The 26274-nt window shown below is 38.9% G+C and overlaps 1 protein-coding gene across 29 annotated transcripts in view; it reads left to right on the forward strand.

Annotated features, from left to right (window-relative positions):
- ptprt (protein tyrosine phosphatase receptor type T) overlaps positions 1 to 26274 on the forward strand; it is a 490886-nt gene that overhangs the window by 150257 nt on the left and 314355 nt on the right. For all 29 annotated transcript variants that reach the window (XM_030051856.1, XM_030051857.1, XM_030051859.1 and 26 more), the window contains 5 exons: positions 5791 to 5951; positions 7818 to 7928; positions 11559 to 11640; positions 14460 to 14575; positions 19387 to 19561. In XM_030051856.1, coding sequence (XP_029907716.1) covers positions 5791 to 5951; positions 7818 to 7928; positions 11559 to 11640; positions 14460 to 14575; positions 19387 to 19561 — 645 coding nt within the window. The remainder of the gene's footprint in view (positions 1 to 5790; positions 5952 to 7817; positions 7929 to 11558; positions 11641 to 14459; positions 14576 to 19386; positions 19562 to 26274) is intronic.

A 26274-nucleotide genomic window follows, 5' to 3' on the forward strand; every position in this document is an offset into this window, starting at 1 on the left:
TAATATAAGTGTATTTTTTTTTGTAATGAGTGCACTATTCCTTTAATGAGTGCTACTAGACAGCAGTTTGACAGTGAGGATCTGATGACACAGCTATAGCAGGACTAGCAACTGACCACATCAATTATCATGCTGGGAGTCAGCCAACCAGCTGGACTGGTTAGTTATGCACTATTATGAGATTAATTTCACCTCCATGCATGTTGCAGTGGCAGAGATAACAGCTGAATTGCAGATCTTTATGCTGTTGGGGGCGATTAAAATAATAAACATAGGAACATGCATTTTCAGTGACTAAATGATAAGCATGACTCTCTTAAAGGACAATTTCACAGTCTTTTTGCATACATTTTCCAGCCCTGTGAAGTTCATTCTGACTGCTTTTACATGAATGCATTACTATGGAAAATATTTCAAGTCATCAGCCATCAGTGTGATCTTACCTTTCGGGATTATATTTGCTGCCTTTCAATTCCATAGAATTTAACGGAAGCATAAAAAACAACTCTGGAGACTTGCAGTCTAGTTGGTAAAGGTAATACATTGCAGTGAGCGAGAAGCCAATATAGCAATGTGTTTTTACATTGTCCCCCATTGCAATAATGCTGACCAGGCACCATGTCTGCCACAGCAGAGTGACATGTCAATCAACGAGTTTGAGTGAGTGCAGAGTGAGAGTCTCAAATGAAAGCGCTTTCATATGCTGTATGCAAATGAGCTGGCTTGCTGATGCAGTGAATTGGCTTTTTCATAAACTGTTTCAGACAAAGATAATAAGATAATAACAAAGATGGACATTTCTAACACATAAATTAATCATATTTGAAAATACAGACCAACCAACCTGTGTTACTATTGATTTGTTCAACTCACCTTTTTAGAGATCAGTAAAAAAAAAAAAAAAAAAAAAAAAAACCCTGAAAAAATGTCCCCCACCACCACACACACGCACACACACACGCACGCACGCACACACACAGACAGTCACCCCCTGAGAAATAAATAGCTCAGTTGTTATAAACTTTGCCAAAAATTGAAAAACCGTATCTGGGTGAAGTGCAGTTACGAAATACTGAACATCACAGATTTGACAGCTGGCAAAACTGTGATGTCCTGTTTGTCATTTAAATGTTTAACAAAGAAGAAGAAAAAAGACCTCATAGTTTAAAGTAACATTCTAGGATGAACATGTGGACAGCTCAATTCTGATTAACCCTTCGATTCCCAGGAGCCCTGTAGCAGGCTTATACTTTAACAGGTTTTACATAACAAAATTCACTTCCTTTCTTTCTTTCTTTTCTTTCAAGTGAACTTGCTCCAGTTGGAAAGGTTAAATAATAATAATAATTAGCAAAAAAGCAATACCATGAAGTTTACTCTGTAACCCTTTTATGGGAAAACATGAAGTGCTTCACAAGACATACACACATATGGCACACATGGCAAGCAAACATGGGTAACTGGCATCTACCTAATTTGAATGGAACAAAACAAGTGGATTTGAGAACAGGAAGTAGGATACGGAGCCATCAGCAGTATTTGTGAAAACAGCTGATATGAGCTGAAGCCTTTGCCATGCTGAGGTGACAGTTATTTTGACGTGTGTGTGAACATGTCAGACACATTCATCAGGTTTTCTCACATTAACTGCATGTTCCTCTCTCTGACCTTACAGCAGTGAAACGTGTGAAATGGGTGCGTGTACGTGTTTGTGTGTCTTTTTTTAATACCGCCTTGCACGTGTGCCTCTGTTATGTGTCAGTCTGCTCTGTTTTTGAACATTTTTTGCATTGTTGAGTGTGTGTGTGTGCGTGAGAGAGAGAGAACATTGTAACACCTCTGTTTCACCCACTGAGACAGTTGCTGGGGTGAAAGACTTCTCAGGTTAACAACCGTCACACATAATGTCAGCACATTCAGTCAATTCAGGTCAACTTTATTTATAAAGCATTTTAACTCTTTGAAACCTGAGCAAAGTCACTAGATTTCTTTCAAAAACATGGGGAAAAGAAAAAAAAATCTCAGAAAATGAGACACATGACCAGAAAACTGGTAAATAAAGTAGATTTTGTTTTCTCACAGGATGCTGGGATTCACAGAGTTAATGAAACAAATTCCTCACTGGTAGTAGCATTAACGAGAGAGAGAGAGACAGAAAAAAAACACCTTTTATCAATTTAAGATGCAAGGAGAAGGTATTTTGTGTGTGTGTGTGTGTGTGTGTGTGTGTGTGTTTGTAACTGGGTATATATTATATTTAAAAAAAAAAACAAAAAACTGGAAGAGTAACGATGTATGTGACGTGTACATCTCTGTGGGGGGTCAGCATGTGCATGTCTGTTGATGTATGACTGAGGTAAAACAGCTTTCTGTGCACAGTGGTGTGTGTGTGTGTGTTTGTGTGTGTGTGTTTGTGTGTCTGTGTGTGTGTGTCTGTGTGGGAGTGTGAATATGAAATGTAATCAGACCTAGTTCACCATAGAGAGACCTGGTTACAGATCCTGGCTAGATTACTTCATAACACACACACACACACACACACACACACACAATCATTTTACTTCAGTGGTATCATGCTCTCCCCCTCTCAGACAACTACACAGTGATATAACTTCAGTAATACCAACGCGCGCACACACACACACACACACACACACACACACACACACACACACACACACACACACACACACACACATTCATGCTCACATATACAAAAATGTATGGACAGATCTGTTGCAGTAACTGTTGTATATGGATACATCTACATCCACTTTATATAAACAATATGAGCACAGTGAGCAAGATTCACCTCCAAAAAATTGAACTGACTTGTGTGTGTGTGTGTGTGTGTGTGTGTGTTTGGCTCTAAGTTTGTTCTTTGCTTCTTCTCTACACCCCATCCCCGTCAAAAGTCACTGCACTGCCCTTTAAAATCAAAATGCCATGACATCCAGGCAGCAGTTTCCAGTAATACGCATCAGTAATTTTGTGAGCAAATGCAACAAAAGAGTTTTATTTGCAATATTTTAGAGTTCACAATGGAATCCATAGTTTGCCAAAGGCAGAAATGTTTGTTGGCATTGTGAACAGTATTGGCTATGGTGAGCTTTTGTGGCAATGTATGGAACAGAAATTTGAAACAATTCATCTCGTCAAAAACAGTAAATGTACCAGAATATGTTATTGGTGACACTGGGAAAACACAAAGTGTAAATAGTAAAAAGTAAACCCACTAAACTCACCAATGTTGAGGCCTGGGAGGAACTGGGTATGGTCCAATCTGTGTGAGAAGTTGCTATGTTATTCCTTAGTCTAGATCTAACCTTGCATCAAAATTTTGTTGCTCTGCTAATCGCTGGGAAGTGTGTGACTTTTTGTGGTATGACAGTTATTAGTTAGTTAGTTATTACTAGTTACATTCGGTGAAAAGTAATAAGCTACTTTATAATATTTCTGTCTGTGCTGAGTAGTGTATCAGTGATTACACTACTTTTGTGTTACTTTCACCAAAATAACCGCAGAATTAGACTAGACTAGACTAGACATTATAAAATGGAAGAGGCTAGAGCTGTTTCATAATCAAAGCACAGAATCTGAAGTTTATTGCAGTTCATTACAAATCCAGTGGTGGGCGTTATCATATAGCCAAATCCAGGCTCTTCTCCACAGCATGGATCTGGTCCCTTCATGCACTTACATGGCAGATCCAGTGAAACCCAACTTCTTTTGCTTCAGCTAGCTCACACATTCGTCCCTAGCCTTTCTTTTCCGCTTGCTAGCAGCTTCATCTCTCTCAGTTAGCTTAGGAAACCCTCTGCAGGTGTTTCTTCAGGTTAGTTGTGCTATTTCTTGCTGTAGAGAGTTCCCTCTGCTTCCCTAGACATAGATTTCACTTGATGATTGTGTGATTTTCTGTGATAAACTGAACAGAGTGCCCATTTCAAAAATGTAGAGTTGGATTCTGCAGCCATCTCAGTCATCAAATTTCAGCAACAGGAAATTATTTGGGGAATATTTTGAATCCATTTACAAGTTAAGAGACTTCTTATGATATGATACGCCCACTGCTACACCCCTTTCCACACCAACCTCCCACCAAATTTGATGAGAAGGTTGGACATGTGTTTTGGTCATGGCTGCTTTGCTTGTCTCTCTTGTCAGTTGATATAACACATAATTATGATCCATCCTGCACATGAACGTTTTGACATTTGCTGCTCTGAACCGGAACACAGGAACTGTGTTCACGTTAAAAGCCAATTTTGATTTAGGTTCAGACTTTTTAATCATGTTTTAGTCATTTGAAAATTGTTAGTTTTAGTTGAATTTTTGCCATCAAGAAAGTGTTTTTTTTTTTTTTTTGTCACTGACAACACATTTTTAATCTAATTCTAACTCACCATTTTCATATATTTTTTTTCTCTGTAGATTCCTAAACTATTTGTTTGTGACCTGATACATGCCACAATATAGCTTCTTGTATTTATGTATTTGTACAGTACTTAACCTCAAAAGTAAAATTTGCCTTTTTGTCTTCCCTTCCAAATGGTGGTCAGGAGCTGTGTTTTCATTTGTTTATTTCTGGAATTTTCACCTTTTATTTGTTAAAGAAAATATTATTATATCTCATCATAGTTTTTGTCAAGAAAGGTTCATTTTAGTTCATTTTTTGTCTAAGTTTAGGCTGGAAAAAGTGTGATTGAATACTTTTAGTCGTAGTTTTAGTGAACAGAATTGACACTGCATAGAAAGTGATGCCTTTTCATTTTGTTTGTTTGAAATAAAAAAGAGGAAGACAGGGTAGTTTGCATGAGAGGTGCCAGTGTGGCTGAACAGACAACAGAAAATCAAATTCCATCAACAGAAAATTCAAGAAAAAAAAAGATGTCACAGTCTCGCCCACACTGTTTGATAGACACATGATCTCTGAGAAGGGCAGTGCAGAAACAGCACAGTGGTGAGAGCTTAGGCAAATGAGCCAAAATAAAAAAAAAAAAAAAAAGTATCTGAAGGATTAGCACTTGAGGTCCTCAGTTGATAAAACACTTTTACAGACTGGATCCTCTGTATCATCTTACACTCTATCATTACCAACACTGACACCCACACCCACCCACCCACCCACACACACACAAACACACTCTCACACCTACGTTCATATATTTGACTCAGCACACACGCACCGTTTTGATTCAGTATCTCCCCTCTCCGTCTCTCTTGCCAAATAGCCTTCCTGTCTCTTCTTGCTCTCAGTCTCGAGTGATGGCAGTCAGCCAAACGGTGCCGGCCAGCCCATAAAAGCTCCATACTGTGCCATAAACCAGAGAGTAAAACACACTTAAAGCGCAAGTCGACAGAGAAAATGTGTTTTATGCCGTAGTTCAGAACCCTCAGGGCGTGGATACATTAAATCGTTGATATACGACCCTGGCGAATTAAAGAGCTTGAGGTGTTTTTGCATATTGCTGCATCACGCTTCAGATGGCACAGAAATCTGGCTGACCGGGTGTGAAAACATAGTTTGACAGCCAGCTTGAAGTCTGCTACAACCCAATGCAAAATACTCTACAGTACGCTTAATTAATACTCTTTTTTTTCATTGTTCATCTTATTGATGTTCTTTATTATTTCATTCCCCGGGAAGTGCTCTTCAAATGAAATTATAATTATCACGTTTTTGTTGGCGTTCACGTCAGCATCATTGCAGTTACCCACTTGGCATTGCTATTGCAGTTTTATGATTGTATTTTTAACCCCATCCCCTCTATGTTCTGTGTGTTTGTGCAGGTTCCTTCATGGTGGTGAACGCTTCAGGACGGGCGTCAGGGCAGAAGGCCCACCTGTACATGCCCACCCTGAAGGAGAACGACACCCACTGCATCGACTTCCTCTACTCTCTGTCCAGCAGGGATGGAGCCAGCCCTGGGACGCTCAATGTCTACATTAAGGTGTGTGTGTGTGTGATTGACAAGAGGGGAAGGAGGGATAAAGAAAGGAAGGGATGGGAAGACTGATACACTGGTAAACAAACACAGCTCTGTTCTCTGTCAAGGAGGGATGAGGTGTTGAGTGAATGTGAGTGAGTGACTAGCAATGGGTGGGTTGACTGATAGGTGGGTAAACAGCCAGGCCTCTGCCTCTATTCTCTCTTCAGGAGGGATAAAGATGGCCGTGGCATACTGAATGGGACATGAGGATCACTGAAATTTGTGTGTGTGTGTGTGTGTGTGTGTGTTTGTTAAGTCAAATGTATTTATAAAGAGAGCAGGGTTATCACAAATTGCTTTACGGCAGCCAAAGAACACAAGTAGCAAGAACAAGAGATGCATGAGTCAGGAATAGGGCCGGAGTCTGTTTGTGTGGGTGTGTGTGGGTGTGTGTGTGTGTGTGTGTGCAGGTGTGGGTGTTAGTGTGTATATTCTGTGTTGTTGAGCAGATACGAGCTCAGCACTGGGAGTTTTAATATTTTATATGGTGGCGAGCAGGAGAGGAGAGAGGGATGGACTGACACAATAAAAAGATGTGGGCAGGTGAGAAGGGAGGTGTGATTGACGAAAGGATAAATGGCGGGAAAGAAGGGAGGGATGAGGTCTAGAAATCTCGACGAGTGAATAAACAGATGTGAAAAGTCTGCTGCGTCCCATGTGTAGAAATGTTGAAAAAAAAACAAACAAACAAACAAAAAAACAAAAACAGACACTGAAAATCTGGAGAGGCTGTAATTCAAGATAAACCAGTGTATTTGGGTGTGCATTGACTACTGTTAGCTAATGTTAGGCAACAGCTAATGTTAGCATTTAAACCCATCCCAGCTACCATATGAGAGTGTTAGCTGACTTATGTTTGTTTGTTTGGTTTGTTGTATGTTTGTTTTTAAGCTCACAAATTAAGTTCACTTATGTTTTAAATTGGTTTACACCTGGAAGTAAAATGCACTGGATGTAACACTAACTTTAGCTGGGCTGAATTTTTCCATCAAACCTGCTGTCTTTTCACTTCAGCTCAGATGTTTTAGTTACATGGCAAGCTTGACTTTGCTGTTTCTATCATATATAACACATCATATGGTAACTAAGATGTGATGAAAGCAAATGTTAACAGCAGATAATAATTGGCAAATGCAGTTAAAAAATGGCACCATGTCCCTCCTCATTTTCATTAACTGTTGTCTCTGTTCTTGTTCAGTGGGGAAGGGGAGAAATAATAATGTTTGGTCCGGCTCTCGGTGTTTCTAAGAGGTGCTGCCCACCCTGAGCATGATGTAGCATAATGGTGAATATGGTCAATGACCTCTACACTAAAGTTTACATTGTGTACCACCAGGTTGGTCTTGGTGAAATCTGCTGCATTACTTTATGGCACATAAGAGGAAGGGGGCCCTGCTCTTCCAGAGCATCTATCCATCTATTCACTTTCCATACCCACTTTCTCCTTAATAGGGTCACAGCCGACTGGAGCCTATCAGCACAGTGAAACCTATATGAAACGCCTTGGCAACTTAGAGTCAAAAGGAACAGTTATGATTATGACAAGAAGCAACAGGGTGTATGGGAAATGAGATGTTAAATTTGAGAAATAGTAGCTCTAATAATACCAGTGGGTGAGATAGGGACACCTGATCATGACCACCATGGCCCCATTTGTTTATGAAATAATGGTGTCAAGATTAATTTCATAATGATCCATTGATCTTTAAAAATCACACATGTAGCACCTTTTAAAAGGTCTTAAGTGTGGCTTTGTGAAACCTGCTGTTCTTTCCTCCCTCTCAGGTTCTTTTGATTTATTTCTGCTCCTCCTCGCTGTCTCTGCAGGTGAATGGGGGCTCTCAAGGTAACCCAGTGTGGAACGCCTCTGATACTGTTACTGAAGGCTGGGTGAAGGCAGAGCTGGCCATTTCTACGTTCTGGCCAAACTCCTACCAGGTACACACACACACACACACACACACACACAGACACAGACACACACTGCTCTCACTTTCTCTGTCTCAAAGAAAATCTGCTGGCATGGCTGTCATAATTTAACAATATTGCAATGATGGCTTACAATAGATTTAATATGCAAAAAAATTGTAATATATAATAGTCTTTTCAAAATCATAGAGAGAAATTATTATAGACTACAATTTTTGGCATAATAAAACTGTATGTTCCTCCTGTATGACCAGACCATCACCTAAAAAAAAGAGAGAGAGAGAATGTGAGCCAGAGATTAGAATCCTCTTTTAATAAGATTCAGATGGGCTGAAAGAGCCTCTGTAATTACACTCCCTAATGTCATATGTCAGGCGGATAGGCCAATATTTGATATTTGAACTGCACTGCCTGTGGCTATTTGACCATTTAATCGTTTTCCCCGTAATGAAATATTTACTTTAATCTGTGGACACACATATTGAGCCTGAGAGCAATCAAATGTAGATTTTCTCCTCCTTTTTGACATGTGACGTTCTGAAGGTATAATAAAAAGGTGTTTTTATTAGATTAGCAGTATTCAGACATTAGTACAAGTCATGTCCGTACACCCTAACATCCACTTTTGACTGCACTAAAGGAAGTAGTGTTCTGGTTAATGCTATGTTCAGTGATAGTAAGATTCACACTAACACCTACAGCTGTTCAGTTGCTCAGACGTCCATTGATAGTACGGCATTATGTCAAAAGTGAGATCAAAGTGAAATCAGAACTTGTACAGCAGCAGCTCTAAAACTAAATGGTAAGCACTGCTAAACCACATGAGGCTACGTTCTGGTGAAGTTGTGTAATAGATTTGTAAAAATTTTGATATCTATCTAGCAGTTATTTTTAACACTGTTCGCTGGGGGGAAGTCCACCTCAATAGCAGGAGGCTAACAGTTAGCATTTAGAGCATTCAGTCAGTATCCAGCACCCAGTAAAGGAAGATAGCAACACTAACAAAATTGGTTTACAAACAGACCAATCTATCCCAATTTTGGCATATTCCTTTGATATAGTAACACAAAACTGGCCTCACCATTCTTTGTGCTTTTCTGGTGGCTAAAACTTTAATTGCCAAAGTTTCTCTCAAATGCGCAGGAACGATGCAGCAGAGGTACAGCATGCGTAAGCTTCAATTGTGGCCTTCCACAGTGGCTATCTGTGTTAAAATGACTTAAAAAAAAAAAAAAAAAAAAAGCTCATGTAGTTCTAGGGAACTTTTTGAAAACGCAGCTTAAAAGCTTGTAATGGACACACTATTTTATGAGTCCGAGCCTGTGTGTGTGTGTGTGTGTGTGGGTCAGCCTGTTGCAGGCACAGAAACATTCCCCGCTGTGTCATTTGATTGGGGAAGCAGAAAAGTGACTATGTTTTACCTAATGACTGAGCTGTTTTCAGTAAATGAAGGCACCCCTGCCTCGAACACACAGATCTGAAGCACTGATGGTAGCCAAATGTATTTGTGTGGTATGTGTCCACCACTCTTTAATGAGGAGCCACCTCCTGCAGATACATGAGTCAAGGTTTCATTTCATAAAAGACAAAAACATTGTTATACTAAACGGCGGAGCACTCTGAGGTTGGAAGCAGGCTTTCACGACAGCACGTCTCTCTCTTTTCTTGAAGGGGCAAGTTTGTCAGCATCAGTAATATGCATAGCAGAAGGTCAGCATTGGGATATTGGCAGGGCTTCAGATGCAATCTACCATAACTGGAGATTGATTACATTTCAGCCTATGTGATCTGAGGATAAATCTTGACTCATTTATATGTTTCAAACATTTTGAAAAGTTTATGTTTTAAAAGAACGCTCCAACAAAATACCATTTTTTTCCACTTTTCATCTCTGTATGTTCAGTGGTTCCATTCATATAGGTAGCATTCTGTGTTAGCTTAGCATAAAGACTTGAAGTCTATGGGAGTCATAATAATATATAATATATATAATATATAATATAATTCAAATGCATATGATGCATTGTGTAAATAAGACAACTTTGGAGTTGCTGTAAGGTTTATTTTTTTCACTTTGATGGAGCCAGGCTAATGACTCCCATAGACTTCAAGTCTTTATGCTAAGCTAACACAAAATGCTAACCATAGGAATCTAACCAGAGGACTTACAGAGGTGAAAATGGTATCCAACATCTTGTCTCAGTCTGGATAAGTCAGAGAGAGGATGTTTTGTATTCTTTTAAGAGTTGTAGTGCTGAGAGAGACAGTGACGTTTCCAAATTTTGTTACTATATCGAGAGTCACGTCCATTCAATCAAAACTGGAAGGCACATATCATAATCAACCACTGTTTGAAAAACTGTAACAGCTGAGCAGGGCCACAACAGAACTTGACTGCAGCCTCAGAAAAAAAATCAACGGTTTCAAAGTCAAGTTCAAGGGGGAAAAATCTCTGACATCATTTCCTTTTTACTAAGAGCTTGGCCATATTTAGCTCTTTTCCTGGGCGCTAGTTTCTGTGGCTAGCCTGTTGTTATCCTAGACCCACTAACGCCCTTCAAGGGATAATGTAAAATGCCATTGACCAAATTCTCACCTTTTATACTTTAGTGAGTGGCTTTAATGTAGTTTAGTCACTCACTGAAGTAAAGACAGGTTTCAGGGCATTGCCCAATTGGCCATGATGCTCACCGAGTGCATTAATGCCAGCACCTCCTTCAGTTCAGATAAGAAAAAGTAGAGATTGGTGTCTTTGTCTTCTCATGTCGGGAAACCTTGTTTGTGGACTAACTTGATCCAAGGCCATGAAATGAAAACCTGGGCAGCTTGTGCTGTTGTCACTCTCGGTACTAGTAATAATAATGCAGCCTGCACGAATGGAGAGGGTGGATGGGACGTGCAAAGTCTTCCCAGAAGTCTTTAGTATTCAGACTGAGTCACAGTTCACACTGCTGAGGACCTGACAAGCACAGCACAGTAGTGTGTGTGTGTGTGTATGTGTGTGTGTGTGTGTGTGTGTGTGTGTGTGAGTGAGTATGGGAGGGGGGGGTCAGAAGAGCATGGCCCCTTGACAGCCCTGCTGACCGCTTGTCACCTTAAAAAATACACCAAACACACTCTGCAGTCTGACGGACAGACTGAGAATGAGGAGACGGAGGTGGGGGGTGGAAGCTTAGAAGTTAAGGGAAGCTTAGAGAGAAAAATGGAAAGGACAATAAAGAGACAGAAGAAGAGGAGAGGAAGGTAGAAGGAGAGGAGGTTGGTGTGATAAAGAGGGAGAAACGAAAAGGGATGAAGAAGAACAAGAATGGAAAATGAGCAGGAGAGGAGGGCGAGATGACATGTGGCTTGCATAAGGATAGAGACAGAAGAGAGGAATATTTGCTGACTTTTAGTGGAAAATTCCCGCGGGGTTTCCATATGAGGGTTGTAGGGGCAACAAGATGTTGCACTCCCTGGAAGGAAAAAGTGTTTTTTAAAGAGAAGTGTAAAAATAAATGCCTCAGTTTGAGATGAAAACTTGCCTATCGACAAGAGTGTAACTTCTTTTTCTTTCTTTTTTTGTTCTCTTCCATCTTCTTTCTTTCTTTTTCTTTGTTTCTTTGTTTCTTACTTACTTTCTTTCTTTCTGTCTTTCAGGTTATATTTGAGGCAGTTTCGGTCCAAGGCCACCCGGGTTTCATCGCCATTGACGACATACGAGTTCTGGCTCACCCTTGCCGTAAGTATGTGTGTGTGCAGAGACATTTTACAATTGGACTATAATTTGAATAGTGGATTCAAGTACAATGAAGCATTTAAAGTGTGTGTATGGAATTAAGTGCGTGCATGTGTGAGCATTAATGTGCAGATTTATGTGTGGATTTGAATGCGTGTGTGTATGTGTGCACATGCTTCATAATGCTTGACCCTGCATAACTGTAGCCCCGCCGAGCATCATCTGTTTCCAGCTACACACTTTCACACACTCTTTCTCACACACACACACACACACACACACAAGGACAGATTGCGTGCTTGCAGACAGATTGCAGAGAGGCAGGAAGAAGGTCCAAACCCAGGGTCTTCATCACTCAAATCTGACAGAAACACTTTGCTTCACAAAACTCCAGCCTGCTGCAACATTCTCTGGCCTAGTTACCTCATCCACTCTCTCTCCTCCTGTCTCTCTAATTCTCCTGGTTTTACTTTCTCACTTTTTTCCCCTAAAGATTCGAGCATTTTTAAAACATCAGCATATCGGAGTTAAATTGATTGTGATCAGTGCTGTGGTGGTAAATGAACCGTCATTATAAACAAAAATCAATGACATTTACAGAACAGTGTTAATTTATAATTTCCCCTCCTACTTCCATATGGCTTACATTATGATTTACTGTGATCTATACCCCAAACTTACCTCAAAAAGCTTTATATCAGCCTAAAAAGGCAGAAACAAAAATGCAAATATTAGTTAAAATTAACTCTGCGTTTCATGTTGGATTTGTTGGAAGTGATTTTTCCACCAGCCTTTCACTCCCTCCACCATCTGTCCTTCTCAGAAACTCTGAAAGTTTGTAGCTGCTTCCTGCTGTTTCACTATACAGGCAGGAAATATGTGCAAAACAATAGTGAAATTTTGAGTACAAAGAGTAGGTCAATGCCTGTAAATTTCTAATGCAATACAGATACAAATGTGTATCTATAATGTAACTTTATTTGCCAAGTAATAAAAGTATAGGAATTTGTCTCGGTGATATACTGAGAATGCACATAATAACATAAATACCCTCTGTAATACATGGTGCAGGAGCAACAGGACCATACATAATACACAAGAGATGGAATAAAACATAAAATAGACAATAGACTGTAAATACACTACTACTTTCAAGGTTGACAGTGATTGTCAACCTTGAAAGTAGTCTATAGCTAGGCACAGTCAGGAAAGAAAATATCTCTAATATTCTGCTATTCTCTCACCCTTTCTCTCTCTCCTTCCTCCCCCACTTTTCTGTCCCTCTCTGCACTCTTCATTTTGTTGCTTTTTTCCCCTCTGTCGTATGCCTTCACTTTTCTCATTTTTTCAATTCTTTGAGTTTTAGTTCAGTCGACTGCAGTCTCCTGTAGTGGGTTGAATTTTAAACAAACAGTATTTCCAAAGCATCTGGATGAATTTAACAGACAAGAAAATTAAATAACCTTTTCTCTCTCTTTTCATAGCTAGATTTTGTTTTAGTTATTCTTCCCCTACTTTATCCATCCCCCTCTCTGAGACATCTTCCTGCTGCTTTTGACTTTTCGTTTTCTTTTTCTTTCTTTCTTTCTTTCTTTCTTTCTTTCTTTCTTTCTTTCCTCTTGATCCACCCATCTCGGTGCTTTGTTGTTTTTCTTTGAACTTTTGGCACAGAGAATACGCATCAGGTTTGTGCCAGTCACCAATCAGTTAAAGTGGGCAAATAAACGGTTGAAGTAGGAGAAAGAGAGAGGGGCCATGTTCAGTGAAAAAAAGAAAGAAAGTGTACAAAGAAAGAAAGATTGAAGCAGCCACTTCATTTCCAAGTCCTTGTCTTTTGTGAGCACGACATTAGCGTCAGGGTGAATTATCATTGTTAAATGATCGATGCATACTCTGTTAGACTTATCTCCGTCTGCAGACAGTCAAAATGAAATTTACCAGTCGCAGGCTGGTCTCAATGCCACATCAAAGTCACCCGGTGTCTGGCCGTCTGTCTCACTGTCTGCCTGTTCATCTGTCTCATGCCTGCCCTATGACTCTTTCTCACTCCAGACAATGAAGAGAATGAAGGCTCATTTGACTTGGACTACTAGGGGAGACCCTGCTGTTATTATTACTGCAATTTTAGCCAATGAATCCTGCATTGTCTGTGAATTTCAGACCAGAAAGTAAAAAAAAAAAAAAAAAAATGACATGCTGTTTATTGGCAAACGCAGGTGATATGATAACAGCAATCTTGATTTGCATTGTTATCTCTGAGGTGTAATGATGCCATAAAGTGACATCCAAGTGATATTTTGGTGAACAGTGAGGTCCCTGGGAAATTTGAATCCCATGCAAATCAAAGCGTTTTTATTGTTAACATGCAGTTTCTTTAACTTCTTCTACATGTTTGTTTTCTTCCTGTCATGGAGGCAGCAGTAGAATCTGTAGAGGAAGGTTTTGGATGCAATTTGGATGCATACAATTTAAAACAAAACTCCAGCGCATCAATTATTTCAATCAATTTCATTTTGCTTCTATATGTATTAGTAAGGAAAAAGGGAGGGAAATCACAGGGATGCTTTTGTGCCAGGGAAGTGGCCCTCCAAAATTACATTGGTAGTGTGTAAACACTACACTTTATGAAAAAAGCTACAATGTGATACATGGTAGACCTCTGCACCTTTCTCCTGAACATGTACATCACCCTCCCCCAGCAAGAGGATTATCCTCCTCAGATACTTTGGCATGGTACACCATATAATGCCCTTTCTATTCCTATTGAATTTATGAAACACAGTACTTTAAATGGTCCATGGGCTTCTTCCTTTGTGCCGCAGGTAAAGCGCCTCACTTCCTGCGTCTGCAGAACGTGGAGGTGAACGTGGGTCAGAATGCTACATTTCAGTGCACAGCTGGAGGGAAATGGTCCCAGCATGATAAACTGTGGTTACAGGTTAGTACCATCTCATTTAGTGTCTGCTTATATGTGTACGTCATGGTCACTGCAAGTACTTCTGATTGGCTGGAGGTATTGTTAAAGTCATATCAGGATATCAGGATGTTTCAAACTCTTGGAGCTTTCCACTAAACTCAGAAGTAGGATAAAAGTGCAAAGGAACATCAGTTAAGTCAGAACTCCAAGTCAAAAGCTCTGATTTTCCCAAATACCAATAATGTATGATGTCACTACAATATGGCACACAGCACAGGCAATGATAAAAAACTTCTCTGACTGATTTTTATTTTAAAACACATTCAACTTCAGTGTAGAGGTCTTTGTCGTCTTGACTTTACAGCAGTCTAAATTTATAGCAGTGCATTCTTTTAATTTGATGGACAGACCTGTGACTAGCAGTAAAGATGACAAGCTGTAGCTAGCCTAGCTAACGTTATCAGCTAATGTTAGTTACCATTAACTCCCATGAGCGAGTCATCTGTTTTCAGTGGTTAGATGAATGTTTTGTATCTTGTGCCTCTCCATGTCAGCTGCAAGGGAACACATTCAACACAGAAGAGGGACGCTCCATCTCAGTCCAACATCTGACAGTCAGCAGAAAGCTCAAATACTCCCTGTCAACACTTTAAATCTCCACTCTGTATCCATGCTTATGCTTATAAAACCGTTTGTAACCATAACAACAAACTAATGACAACACTAAATACTTGCTTAATGTTAAACTAAGTTAGCTTAATTGACAGCCACACCCTGCCCCCTTTTTTAAATCTTGCTTGTTTCAGAAATATATTGTGTGATTATTTCCCATCAGATAACAACTGCACAACACCAGCACTGACCTATCGAAGCGTTTTCCATTTTGGCAAATCCACACCTGCAATGCTGTTTGACTTGAACAGCCAAATCTCCTGGTACCATCTCATTACTAGGCTGTTCCAGATATTAGTAAGACCTGTACAACTAAAATTTGGACAGGCTTCTTTTTATTTTCACATCATAATATTGCCTATTATTTTTTATTTATTATTTTTTTTAAATGCTGTCAAGTGGCAAAATTGTAAGAGCAACAGTGTACGCAGTGGTGTCCCAATATTAATGGAATTGGTGGAGGTGAAGTCTGCCACAACAAGATGTCTTCTGCTAAGTTCATACATTCTCTACATCAGCTCACCTCAGAGCTGATAAATTTCCATGGCATACTGTATGCTTGGCTGCTTTTACTTAAGCTAAAATACAGGTCAACTGTTTAGCAAAATACAGCATATAATGTATATAATTATCATGAATTCAAAAGGCTAATGTTGCCAGTGTCATTTTTTAATGCTGTCATTTAAAACGGAGAAAGAAATGAAAGTACACAGTAGCAAATCATCCCAAGCTTCCCAGTCCTATTTCAGGGTTGATTAGAACTAGTTGTTCTGCTTCACCCCAGTGACTCCATCTCAGCTCAAACGGTACATGTGTGTAAGTGTGTGTTGTGCGGGTGGAGGTGCCTGTGAACACATTCAAGTTTACATACATATGTATGTGCACGCCTTGCATGTTTTCATGCAAGGCGAAAGAAAGAAAGTATACACACGTTTATGTCACTAAAATGGCTGCCAGTGTACAGTAATGACATTTGCAATGGAGAGCAATGAAACTCATGACTGGAGATCTGTTGGGTAAAGCGTGCTGCTCTAAATTAGTTTGGGGAGTTGCATTCCTGTGCTCAGCAGGTAATATTAGGGCGGTAAAGCAAGATTGGCTGTGGAGATGTGGGGATCGTATGTAAAACAGGAAGCCGGAGTCGTACGTTTGTTAGATTTCACATCTGACCTGCTCACATCAAGTGACGTCTGCTTCTTAAGTGATCATAGACTTTCAGAGAAACATGCAAATTGTCAGTGTCTCATCAAAACCTTGTCTAAAGGTCAATTTCTCAGCACATGTTTTTTAAGACCCAAGGTTGAAGAATTTTCTCAGCCCAAAGAAGAGCAGGGAATTCTTTACCTGAAATTAAAGCATGCAAATAACCAAGACTGGAGCTGTTAGGTTTTCACATAATAACAGCAAAATGTCAGTAGGGGAGAGTGGGGTAATTTGTGCCAAGGGTCAAGTAGTGCCACCCCTGTTATCTAGAAAACTATAGAAGAAGTTGGTCATGTGACCACATATTTTTGAAGAGGCATCCATTTCACTCATCTTATAAGGAAGGGAGACACATGGCTTGAGAGGAAAGCACATTTAAGTTCAAAAAATATTTTTTTGCCCTCCAAAGTAAAATTTCTATGATCAAGGTTTTTTGATTGCTGTGTTTGAACAATTATTGAAAACTTTGAAAACAGTTCACACAGGTTTTAGTACTTAAGTAAGCTACACCAAGAGTCTATACAGTTAGCATGATGTTATCTCAAAACAGCTGGGGGATGCATTTTTTTCAAAATGGTGGGCTTGGGGTAATTTGTGCCAAAGGGCCTTGGGGTAATTTCTGCCAGTGGCACAACTTGTGATTATATACTATATATTACTTTATTGTATTTTATTGTTATTGTACATTATTTTCTTACCTTTGATCACTAAAACTATTCAGATTCAGGTGAAGATGATTTGCAGGTGCTCATTTTGGAATTTTTATTTTGATCTGGGTATGTGTTCATGTGGCGCTCGGCCTTGTTATAGAAAAGTGGCCTGTGATCTTGTTAAAATAATAAATAAATGTTAAATAAATAATTTTGTGTTGAATTTGTTTTGCTTTTATATAGCATTATCATTTGTGAGATTAAAATGATCTGTTTTACTTCAATTATCAATGGCACAATTTACCCCAGTGTATTCTCTCTAATGGCACAATTTACCCCGCACCGGGGGGCAAGTTGTGCCACAAAACCACTTTTTTTTCGAAAGCTATATTTCTCAAACAGTTTATATAAGATCCAAAGTGATTGTTCCCGGGGATGCACAACATCCTAAACTATATGTGCATATTTTAGTTGGAGGCATTACTGTAATCCCCTCGCTTTAAAGGCACTTTAAGTAAAAATTGGCACTATTTACCCCACTCTCCCCTAATAGTAATCTTTATTCATGTTGCACTTTTCAAAACACAGTTATAGGGATCTTTACAAAGCATTAAAACACCACATAAAATGAATAGAAAAAGCAATAAAAACTAGGTAGGAAACATAAAAGCAAGACAAGAGTCATAAACGGGAGGTCAAAAACAATAACAGGTCAGAGCAAGTCTATAAAAATGACTTTTAACAGGTGATTTAAACAGTGCTACAGATTTAGCAGCCTGAGCTCCTCAGGCAGGTCAGTCCAAGGTCTAAGAGCCTTGATGGGAAAGAAACAACCTGTTACAACAATGTACAGCAACCTACAATACCTATTATTTTAAATCTAGACTGTGAAATATTCATGAAGAACCTCTTACTTTTAATTTAGACTTTGGAACAGGCAGTATGAGCAGCTTGTTTTTAATCTAAACTTTATAAGAGCCTATCCATGGAATGTTGCTTGACAACATGTTTGCCACCATATTGCCATATGGCTACTTTTGTCCTTCCACTTACAATGCCATGTGTAGAAATGGATCTGTGAGTTTTCCAAGTCTGTCAATACTGAATGAATAAACACAAGCAACTCGATTTTTTTTGTTGTTGTTGTTTTGTTTTGTTTTTTGGACAGTTATTTTTTATTACAAGGACATTTAGGTAACTGCTCAGTTTGTCCATATATGCACTGTTTCGTTTGGGATTTATCCGCACAACCTCGTATATTTAATATGAAGTCAGCCAGAAATACAAAGACAAGGGGGGAAATGGGTAGGGAACATAACATGGATAGAAGCTTCTTGCTTTTCATCTAGACTATGGAACAGCCAACAGAAATCTCTTGTTTTTAATCGAAACTTTGAAATAGCCCATAGGAACTTCTTGTTTTTAATTCCAGACTCTTGAACAGCCAAAAGAAACCTCTTGTTTTTAATCTAAACTTTGACAGAACCAGTAGAAGCTTCTTGTTTTGAATTTAAACTTAGATTTCTTGTTTTTAATCCAGACTTTGGAACAGCCAACAGGCCTGCTGGAGAAGGTCAGGAAGGAATATTGGTGTTAAACATTCTGCTCATATGGGCTTAAAAGGTCTATCATACTGTTTGGTACCACACCATTTGTCACCACAAAAATCTAAACATCATGCACAATGCTACAGTCATGGTCACAAAATCATAAAATTGTGATAAAATCATGATGTTAGCTTGTCCTTTTGCTGAAATAACAATACTGCTGCATTATCTATAAATTGGAGGTGAGAGGCAGACCAGTGAACTAATGAGTAATGGTTTTCACTCATCACATTACTCCAAATGGGTCATCACTGTAATGGGTTATGGACGTGACAGACAGTCTTTTTCAGTCTTTGGCTTAAAGAAATAAATTTCTGATAGTGACAGGTCTTCTACTGGAACAAAAAAAAAAAAAAAAAAAAAACTTTAGTTCTTAAATTATGAACAGCAAGCTCACATTCTTTAGGTAATGAAATGAGGACATTTAGTGCCAGCAGTTGATAAATGAATGAATCTGCTGCTGCCCATGCTGGATTTCACGTCTGAGTTTCCTGTAACAGCACACTCACATGATTGTGCTGGTTTTGCAGAATAACCTCATCCTCAAAAGCTCAACCTCAACCAACCTCAACCTCAAAAGTGCTGGCAATTTTAAAGGGTGTGATAGTGTCATCAGACCTTGAAATCTGAAATTAAATGTATTTTCCTTTAAATTATAGTAAAGGTTGTCCTTGACAACTATATCTATCCCATCCTGCAGCAGTGGAATGGCAAGGACACAGCACTGATGGTGACCAGGGTGGTGAACCACCGGCGTTTTTCTGCCACTGTCAGCGTCGGAGACACATCACAGCGCAGCACCAGCCGCTACCGCTGCGTCATCCGCTCCGATGGTGGCTCGGGGGTCTCCAACTACGCCGACCTCATCGTTAAAGGTACTTTCCGCTAGTTTTTAGATTTTATATATCAGGTAAACCTCCAGTATAATGTGACTCAACACCTTTACACCTAACCAGGGGATTTCTTGAGAATTTTAATGGCTGAAGTCACAGCAGTGCTAAAGCTGATCAGTGTGCAGGCAGTGAAGTTGGAGTGTCTTCTACAATGAGGAGATGAAGTGGGAAACAAGCCTGGTTAAGCAAATAGTTTTGTGTGTGTGTGTGTGTGTGTGTGTGTGTGTTTGGCTGTTGCTTATTGAATGCTAAATACAGAATACTGAACAGACTTGAGACTTTGTCTCTCTTTCCCTCCCTTGTTCTCTCTCTCCGGGTGTCTGTGTCTCTTGTTCTCCTCCTTCCCCCTGAGGTTCTTCTTTCTTTCTTTCTTTCTTTCTTTCTTTCTTTCTTTCATCAGTGCATCAGTGGTTCTGGAGAAATGTAGGTAGCTGTATACCAACCTTTAAAACAAAATAAAATAGAATTAAATAAATAATAAATTTGAAATAACAATTTTAAAAACGTGCAATAATTCAATAATAAATAGTAATTATAATGCATTAAATTGTTTTTGAATATTTGTCAATATTTTAAATAATTATTTTATTTTACTTTATTTTATTTTATTTTAAATAATTTATTATTCATTATATTATTTTAAATAATTTATTATTTTCAATTATCAATTATCAGTGAGTCATTTTAACTGTAGTTGTTTATTTTATTTATTTCTACTGTTAAATGAAACTCATATTATGAAGTCTCTCTCATATATATGCCATAATTTAATTATGCTTTCAAAGTTGGCTAAATGTTGAGTGTCGTGACATTTACATTTTTACTTGCTTCACCTGTTTAGCTTTCCATTTAGTCATTCTCTTCTCTTCTCTTCTCTTCTCTTCTCTTCTCTTCTCTTCTCTTCTCTTCTCTTCCTTCATTACTTTTCCCCCTGTCCTCCTCCCGTTTTCTCTCTTTCCCATATTTTTGACCCCCCCCACCCCCCCTCCCTTCCTCCCAATCAGGACATTAAAGTCCTCTGTGGTCTTTTCTGCTCAGTGTGCACACTTGGTAGGGCCAAAATGTGAAGAAATATTGGTGATTTACCTTCCCACCCTCTTTCCCATGGTCCATGTGAACAACAGGAAATATGGCACCGGCCTGCTGAGAAGGATATTGATGTACTGAGGACGTGGGCTAATGTTGTTGTAAAGCCTTTGATACAATTAGAGCATCACAGCTATCTGTTGCTGTCAGACGTAATTACATTCCTTTAGTACTCTCAGTCTCCTTCTGTTTCACTCTCTGTTTTTAATTCTCCATCCCTCTATCCATCGCTCTGTGTTTTCCATCTCGCTCAGTCAGTTTAGTTGGTTAGGGGATAAAAAAAAGGTCAGAAAAAGGTGAGAGTAAGAAAAATGGTAATAGACACGAACATGTTTTCAGGTGGAGTATGATATGTGCCTCTGCCTCTGTTGATTTCCCTTTGGTTGTATCTATATATCTATATCTGTATATATATGTATACACATACATACACACACACACACACACACACACACACACACACACACATATATATATATATATATATATATATATATATATAGCTAGTGGCAGGGAGTGTGCTTTAAAAGGCTGCTTAACTGAATGGCAGCCAGGTATTTTGACTAATTGCATAATGGATAATTTTGTTATCTGTATTTGAATTATACTGTTTTCCCGTTCAGATGTAAAATGTTTCTTTTTAGTGACTTTTAATTGTATTACTGACATGCATTTTGACTAATAGTCATCTCTGCATAAATACATTTGTCGTGAATCATGTCTTTATCTCTAATAAACACATATGGTGTGAATTACGCAGTGCCATAGAGGTAGACTGAATTGTACTTGTACTTTAGTAGAGTTTAAATTGGATTCTTGAAATAGGTTTTGACTGTAGGGACGCGTCAGCCTAAATAATATTTTCAATGCATATTTGGCATGAATTATACTGTTAACCTTATTTGGTGTGAAGGATGTTTTAATCTTGGGGGAGGCTGTGTATGTGTGTGTGTGTGTGTGTAAGAGTGGTTTCTGAGTGGCATTTTGATTGGATGATAGTCCAGGGACAAACACTGCCATTACCATCTGTTATCTGAACACACAGACTGTACTCCTGAGAACATCATAGTGTATGTGTTTGTGTGCGTGTGTGTGTGTGTGTAAAACTCAGGTGCTGTCAGACATGCAGTGTGCCAAGGGAATGGCCAATGCCAACACAGCAAACAAGAGAGGTCTGCAACACTGTGTGTGCACGGACACACACACACACATACGCACTCATAGACACACTCGTTCACACACACACAATCCTCCCCGTTACCCTGTGTGTGCAGAGTGTGACTTCATTTGTGTATGCATGCTATTTCCCATCATTTATGTCTTTGTGTGTTGTCATTCATGTGTGTTTTCCTGAATTGTCAAGTGTCATGGTTTGTGTGCGTGTCCAAATTAATTTGTGTGTGTGTCGGTGATCCTTGCCTGCTAAGTGAAATCAGGGTTAATTAGTGTGTTGCACAGTCAGGCGTGACCAGGGGAATTGGGAGAGCGACGGTTCTCCCATTACAATGCTGTCTCAGTGCATCCACTCACTCATGCATGTTAATCTGTGACACTGCTGGCTGACCCAACAGATGATGTCATCTCTACTGACCATTACAAACCATTACACAGACTTTAAAGCAAAATTAAACTTTGGTAGTGTGTTGGGTTGGATAGTTATATGAGTCCACATGGTGGTGAAATATCCTCATTAGTTGCTCCATGCTGCCCTGGGCTGCTAATCCCGAATACTCTATTTCTATCTCTCCATTCACTTCCATAGCAATACATCTCCCAAACTAACACTTTTAGCACATAAAGGAATGTGAACAAGCAGATTAAGCCAGTATAAAAATCAACAAGACCTGCAAACTATTTTTTAAGGACATTCTTTTTTATTTTATTTTATTTTATTTTCATTGAATTGGGAAATAGATCCGGCAGGTAGCATCTGGAAACTTCCTCATAGCCTTACGCCAGAAAGAAACAATCTGGTATTGCTTTCATAAATAATGCTGACTGTACATCTCTGACTCTAAAACTGTAATGCAATAAAAACTTAAATCAGTAATTTTCAAGGAAAAAAAAAACAACAACCAAATACAACAAAAACAAAACAAAACAAAATACAAAAAAAAAAAAAAGAAAAACTTTAAATGTACTTTGAAAACCAACAAACTAAACTGAAATTGCAACCTAAAAACCCCAAACCAAATCAAACTGAAACTAAATTAGAAACTTATCCTTGTCAGGAGTAATGTGCTCAAATGTTTCTAACTTAAACCTTTATAGTTACATAAATAAATAAATAAATGAATAAAAAACAAATAAATAAAATGAAAATAAAACACGCAGTGCAAGAAAAATCACATCCCAATAGGCAAGTGCACATAAAATAGAAATATCAAGAACAAACATTTTACACTTGAAATGCATTGTGCTCCCACCTAGAGCTGCCCCTGGCTAAACTGGGGCCCTAAGCAAATTTTGTTATGAGGCCCCCCTGGTATAGGCTCCCACCCACCAGGTGTACAACAGGTACAAAATTAGTGCATAACAAAATGCCATTTAATGTAACAATCTTTATTAATACGAACAAACAATATCAGAAATTAAAAAAATAAATTAATCTCATCAATGAATTACAAAAAAAATTCAACCTGAAATAGAAAACAAACGAACAAACAAACAAACAAAAAACCTAGCAGCCAGACCCTTGTGTCCTGCAGCAAAAGTAACTTTAACCTGAAATGAATCAATAAATCTGAAATGAATCAATAAATCTGTAATGAATCCGGGGCAAGCATTTTTTAACTGACATTACATGTCTAGCTATTGTGTGGCATGTTACACATATGCATGTAATAACAGAAGACAGTGGTGCCAAGCTTCCCATAAAACCAAACAACACAGTGCATCAAATCAATTTCTAACCACTTTGCACTATATCACACAGACTTAGGGTATTTGTCTTTCACACATGAATGCACACAACTGAAACACAATGGCAACCATAAAGGTAAAGTCTGTTAAAAGTGAAATATCAATCTGTTTATATTACACCATTATGCTTTCATTTTCTTTTTTTTTTTTCAAGATTTAGTTTAAAGATTAACTAATTTCATGTTAAACTGACAATGAAATATGCATACTCACTCATATCCAACTTATAGCGCACACATGCACATAATTAGAAAATGCTCAGCAACAGCGTTGCCCGTTGTTACAGGAAGCTTGTATAATAGATATATTAAGTAACCAGTGTCCTACCTAATGTAGAAGTAAACACTTTTTCTTGCATCCCGCTTATATGCCCACTATCTGCTCAGGTGACATCTTTGCTGTTATATCATCCTCAATATGAAAAACCACAAGTGATGAAAACCTTGTTTCTCCCATTGCATCGTCACTGGCTGCAGCCAGTACCGAATTCTCGTCATTGCAGAAAAACTTCTCTCAGAGGTGGCAGATCCAACAGGCAGAATCAGTGCCAACAGGAGCATTTTGTACAGATTTGGATAGCTGTCCTCGCAGCTCATCTTTTTTGTCTTTTGAAGATGCTCAAGTGAAACAGGTACGACAGCAGAGGCTTTAAAAAGCTCCATCTTTGCTCCAACAAGTAGAGGGTGAATTTTCAGTGGCCATGCGGCCATGCATATTCAATTCCATTTTTTTAACATCTAAACACTGTTGCACATGCCCGTGCAAGTTCTTTTGACTCTCTTGTGAATCGTCTGTCCAGTTCGTTGATGAAGGTATCCAGTACAGAGATATACAGGGCTGCTGAAATCCAGGTGCCTCACTATGTGACATTTGTGCACCATTTTCATCAGTTTCTCTTTGGCCCAAAGTAGTTGTAATCAGGAAAATGTTGAGGGAAGTGGGGTTTTTTGTGGCCCAACTTCAACTTCTGCTTCAGCAGGGCTTGCTAGTCCATAGCTGCTTGTTGTTGTGTGTGTGTCCGTGTCACTTTCTGTTGGCTGTTACTGGCTGGTAGCCTCGGGCAACTCTTGTTAAGTATTGCTGAAGCTTTACTTGAAATTGAATGTTTTACAAATTATCTGATGTCCAGAACTCCTCAATACATGGCAGAGAGCTAGCTAGCTGAATGACTGAATGCACATGAGAACAAATTCGTATCTAATGTCGCACATCACATCGTGCCATGTCACATGACGTGAGTGCTCAAAAATGAATTTATTACAAAACAAAACATAATATAATTCAGTTTTATTTCTGTCAATCATTTTTTCATTGCATTACTTAAATATTTATATTTTTGTATACAGGAAAAATTTCGGACTATTTTTGACTCAATGTAGTGACATATTTTAGCTGCTGGGGGCAATGCCTCCCCCTGCCCCCCTGCAAACTCTGCCTATGACTGCAGCATGCATATATGTACTGCATTTGCACATGTGGCCCCCCAACGCAACCTAAGGCCCTATGCACAGCACATGTTCTGCATTTAGGGAGGGGCAGCCCTACTCCCATCTATACTAAGCCTAGGTTTGTGTCAGGTTTTGTTTTGAAGTGTTTGTAACTGATAACACTGTTGACAGCAAATAATTATGTGTGTAATGTGAAATGAGTCCTGGTACCGTTTGTGGAGGAAATTAAACTTCTCTTTCCTTGTTATTCTCCTGTTTGAATTGGATAGTAGACCTGGCATATAGCGTCTGATGGAAACTTACACATAGTAACCTTATGCAAGGAGTAAATTACCTAGTACTTTTACAAATATTAATTACAGCAAGCAATTACTCAAAAAAGGGCACTGCTTTTTTTTTTTTTTTTTAATTTAAATAATATATATAGGCAAAGTAAGGCTATGGGAATGAAGTGAGAGACAGAAATGCAGTGTTCTGGATTAGCAGCCCAGGGGAGCACAGAGCAACTAATGAGGATATTTCACCACCATGTGGACTCATATCACACCCAGGGAACTAAACTAACCAAAGTTCAATTTTGCTTTAATGATCCCTGTGGGGAAGTCTGCTTGTCAGCAGCACCAAGAAGGAGCTGGATATAGTTTAGGAAAAAAAAAAAAAAAAAAAAACAGATTCCAAGAAAGTATTTAACAAATAAATTATATAAACATGCATAACTGATAACGTCCAACAATATCATAGCTGGCATTAAAGCATTAAAGCTGATGATTCCATTTTATACATTGTATATGATAGGACAGTACAGTGGTAATGGATGCAGAATATGATCCTATCTCAGTTTTCACCTCGCTTTAAACGACCGAGAAGACAGACAAGGAAAGGGCACAAGAGTAAGGAGGCTGAGACAGAGGCAAATAGGATACAACGCTTGACTTCACACTTCTACCTCCGTCTCTCCATCATCCAGTGTCCTTCTTTCTATCTCATCTCCTCCTCCTTTTCCTCCTCTCCTTCACACCTCTGCCTCGCTTCACACCAAAGGTAATGTATGTTAAGGAAAATACGCAGCGACAGCTATTTGTCCCCAACACGCCCCTCTCGCCTCCCCTTTAAGAGCTCCCATCAGCGTATTAATGTCACCCACGCACATTTGCGGCTCGCTGTCATAAAAAACACCCAAGATCACTCTGAGAAAGAAAGGAATGAAAGAGAGAGGGAGAGAGGAAGATGGACAGGTGT

The sequence above is a fragment of the Myripristis murdjan genome, chromosome 5 (assembly GCF_902150065.1).
Source record: "Myripristis murdjan chromosome 5, fMyrMur1.1, whole genome shotgun sequence".
Taxonomy (NCBI): domain Eukaryota; kingdom Metazoa; phylum Chordata; class Actinopteri; order Holocentriformes; family Holocentridae; genus Myripristis; species Myripristis murdjan.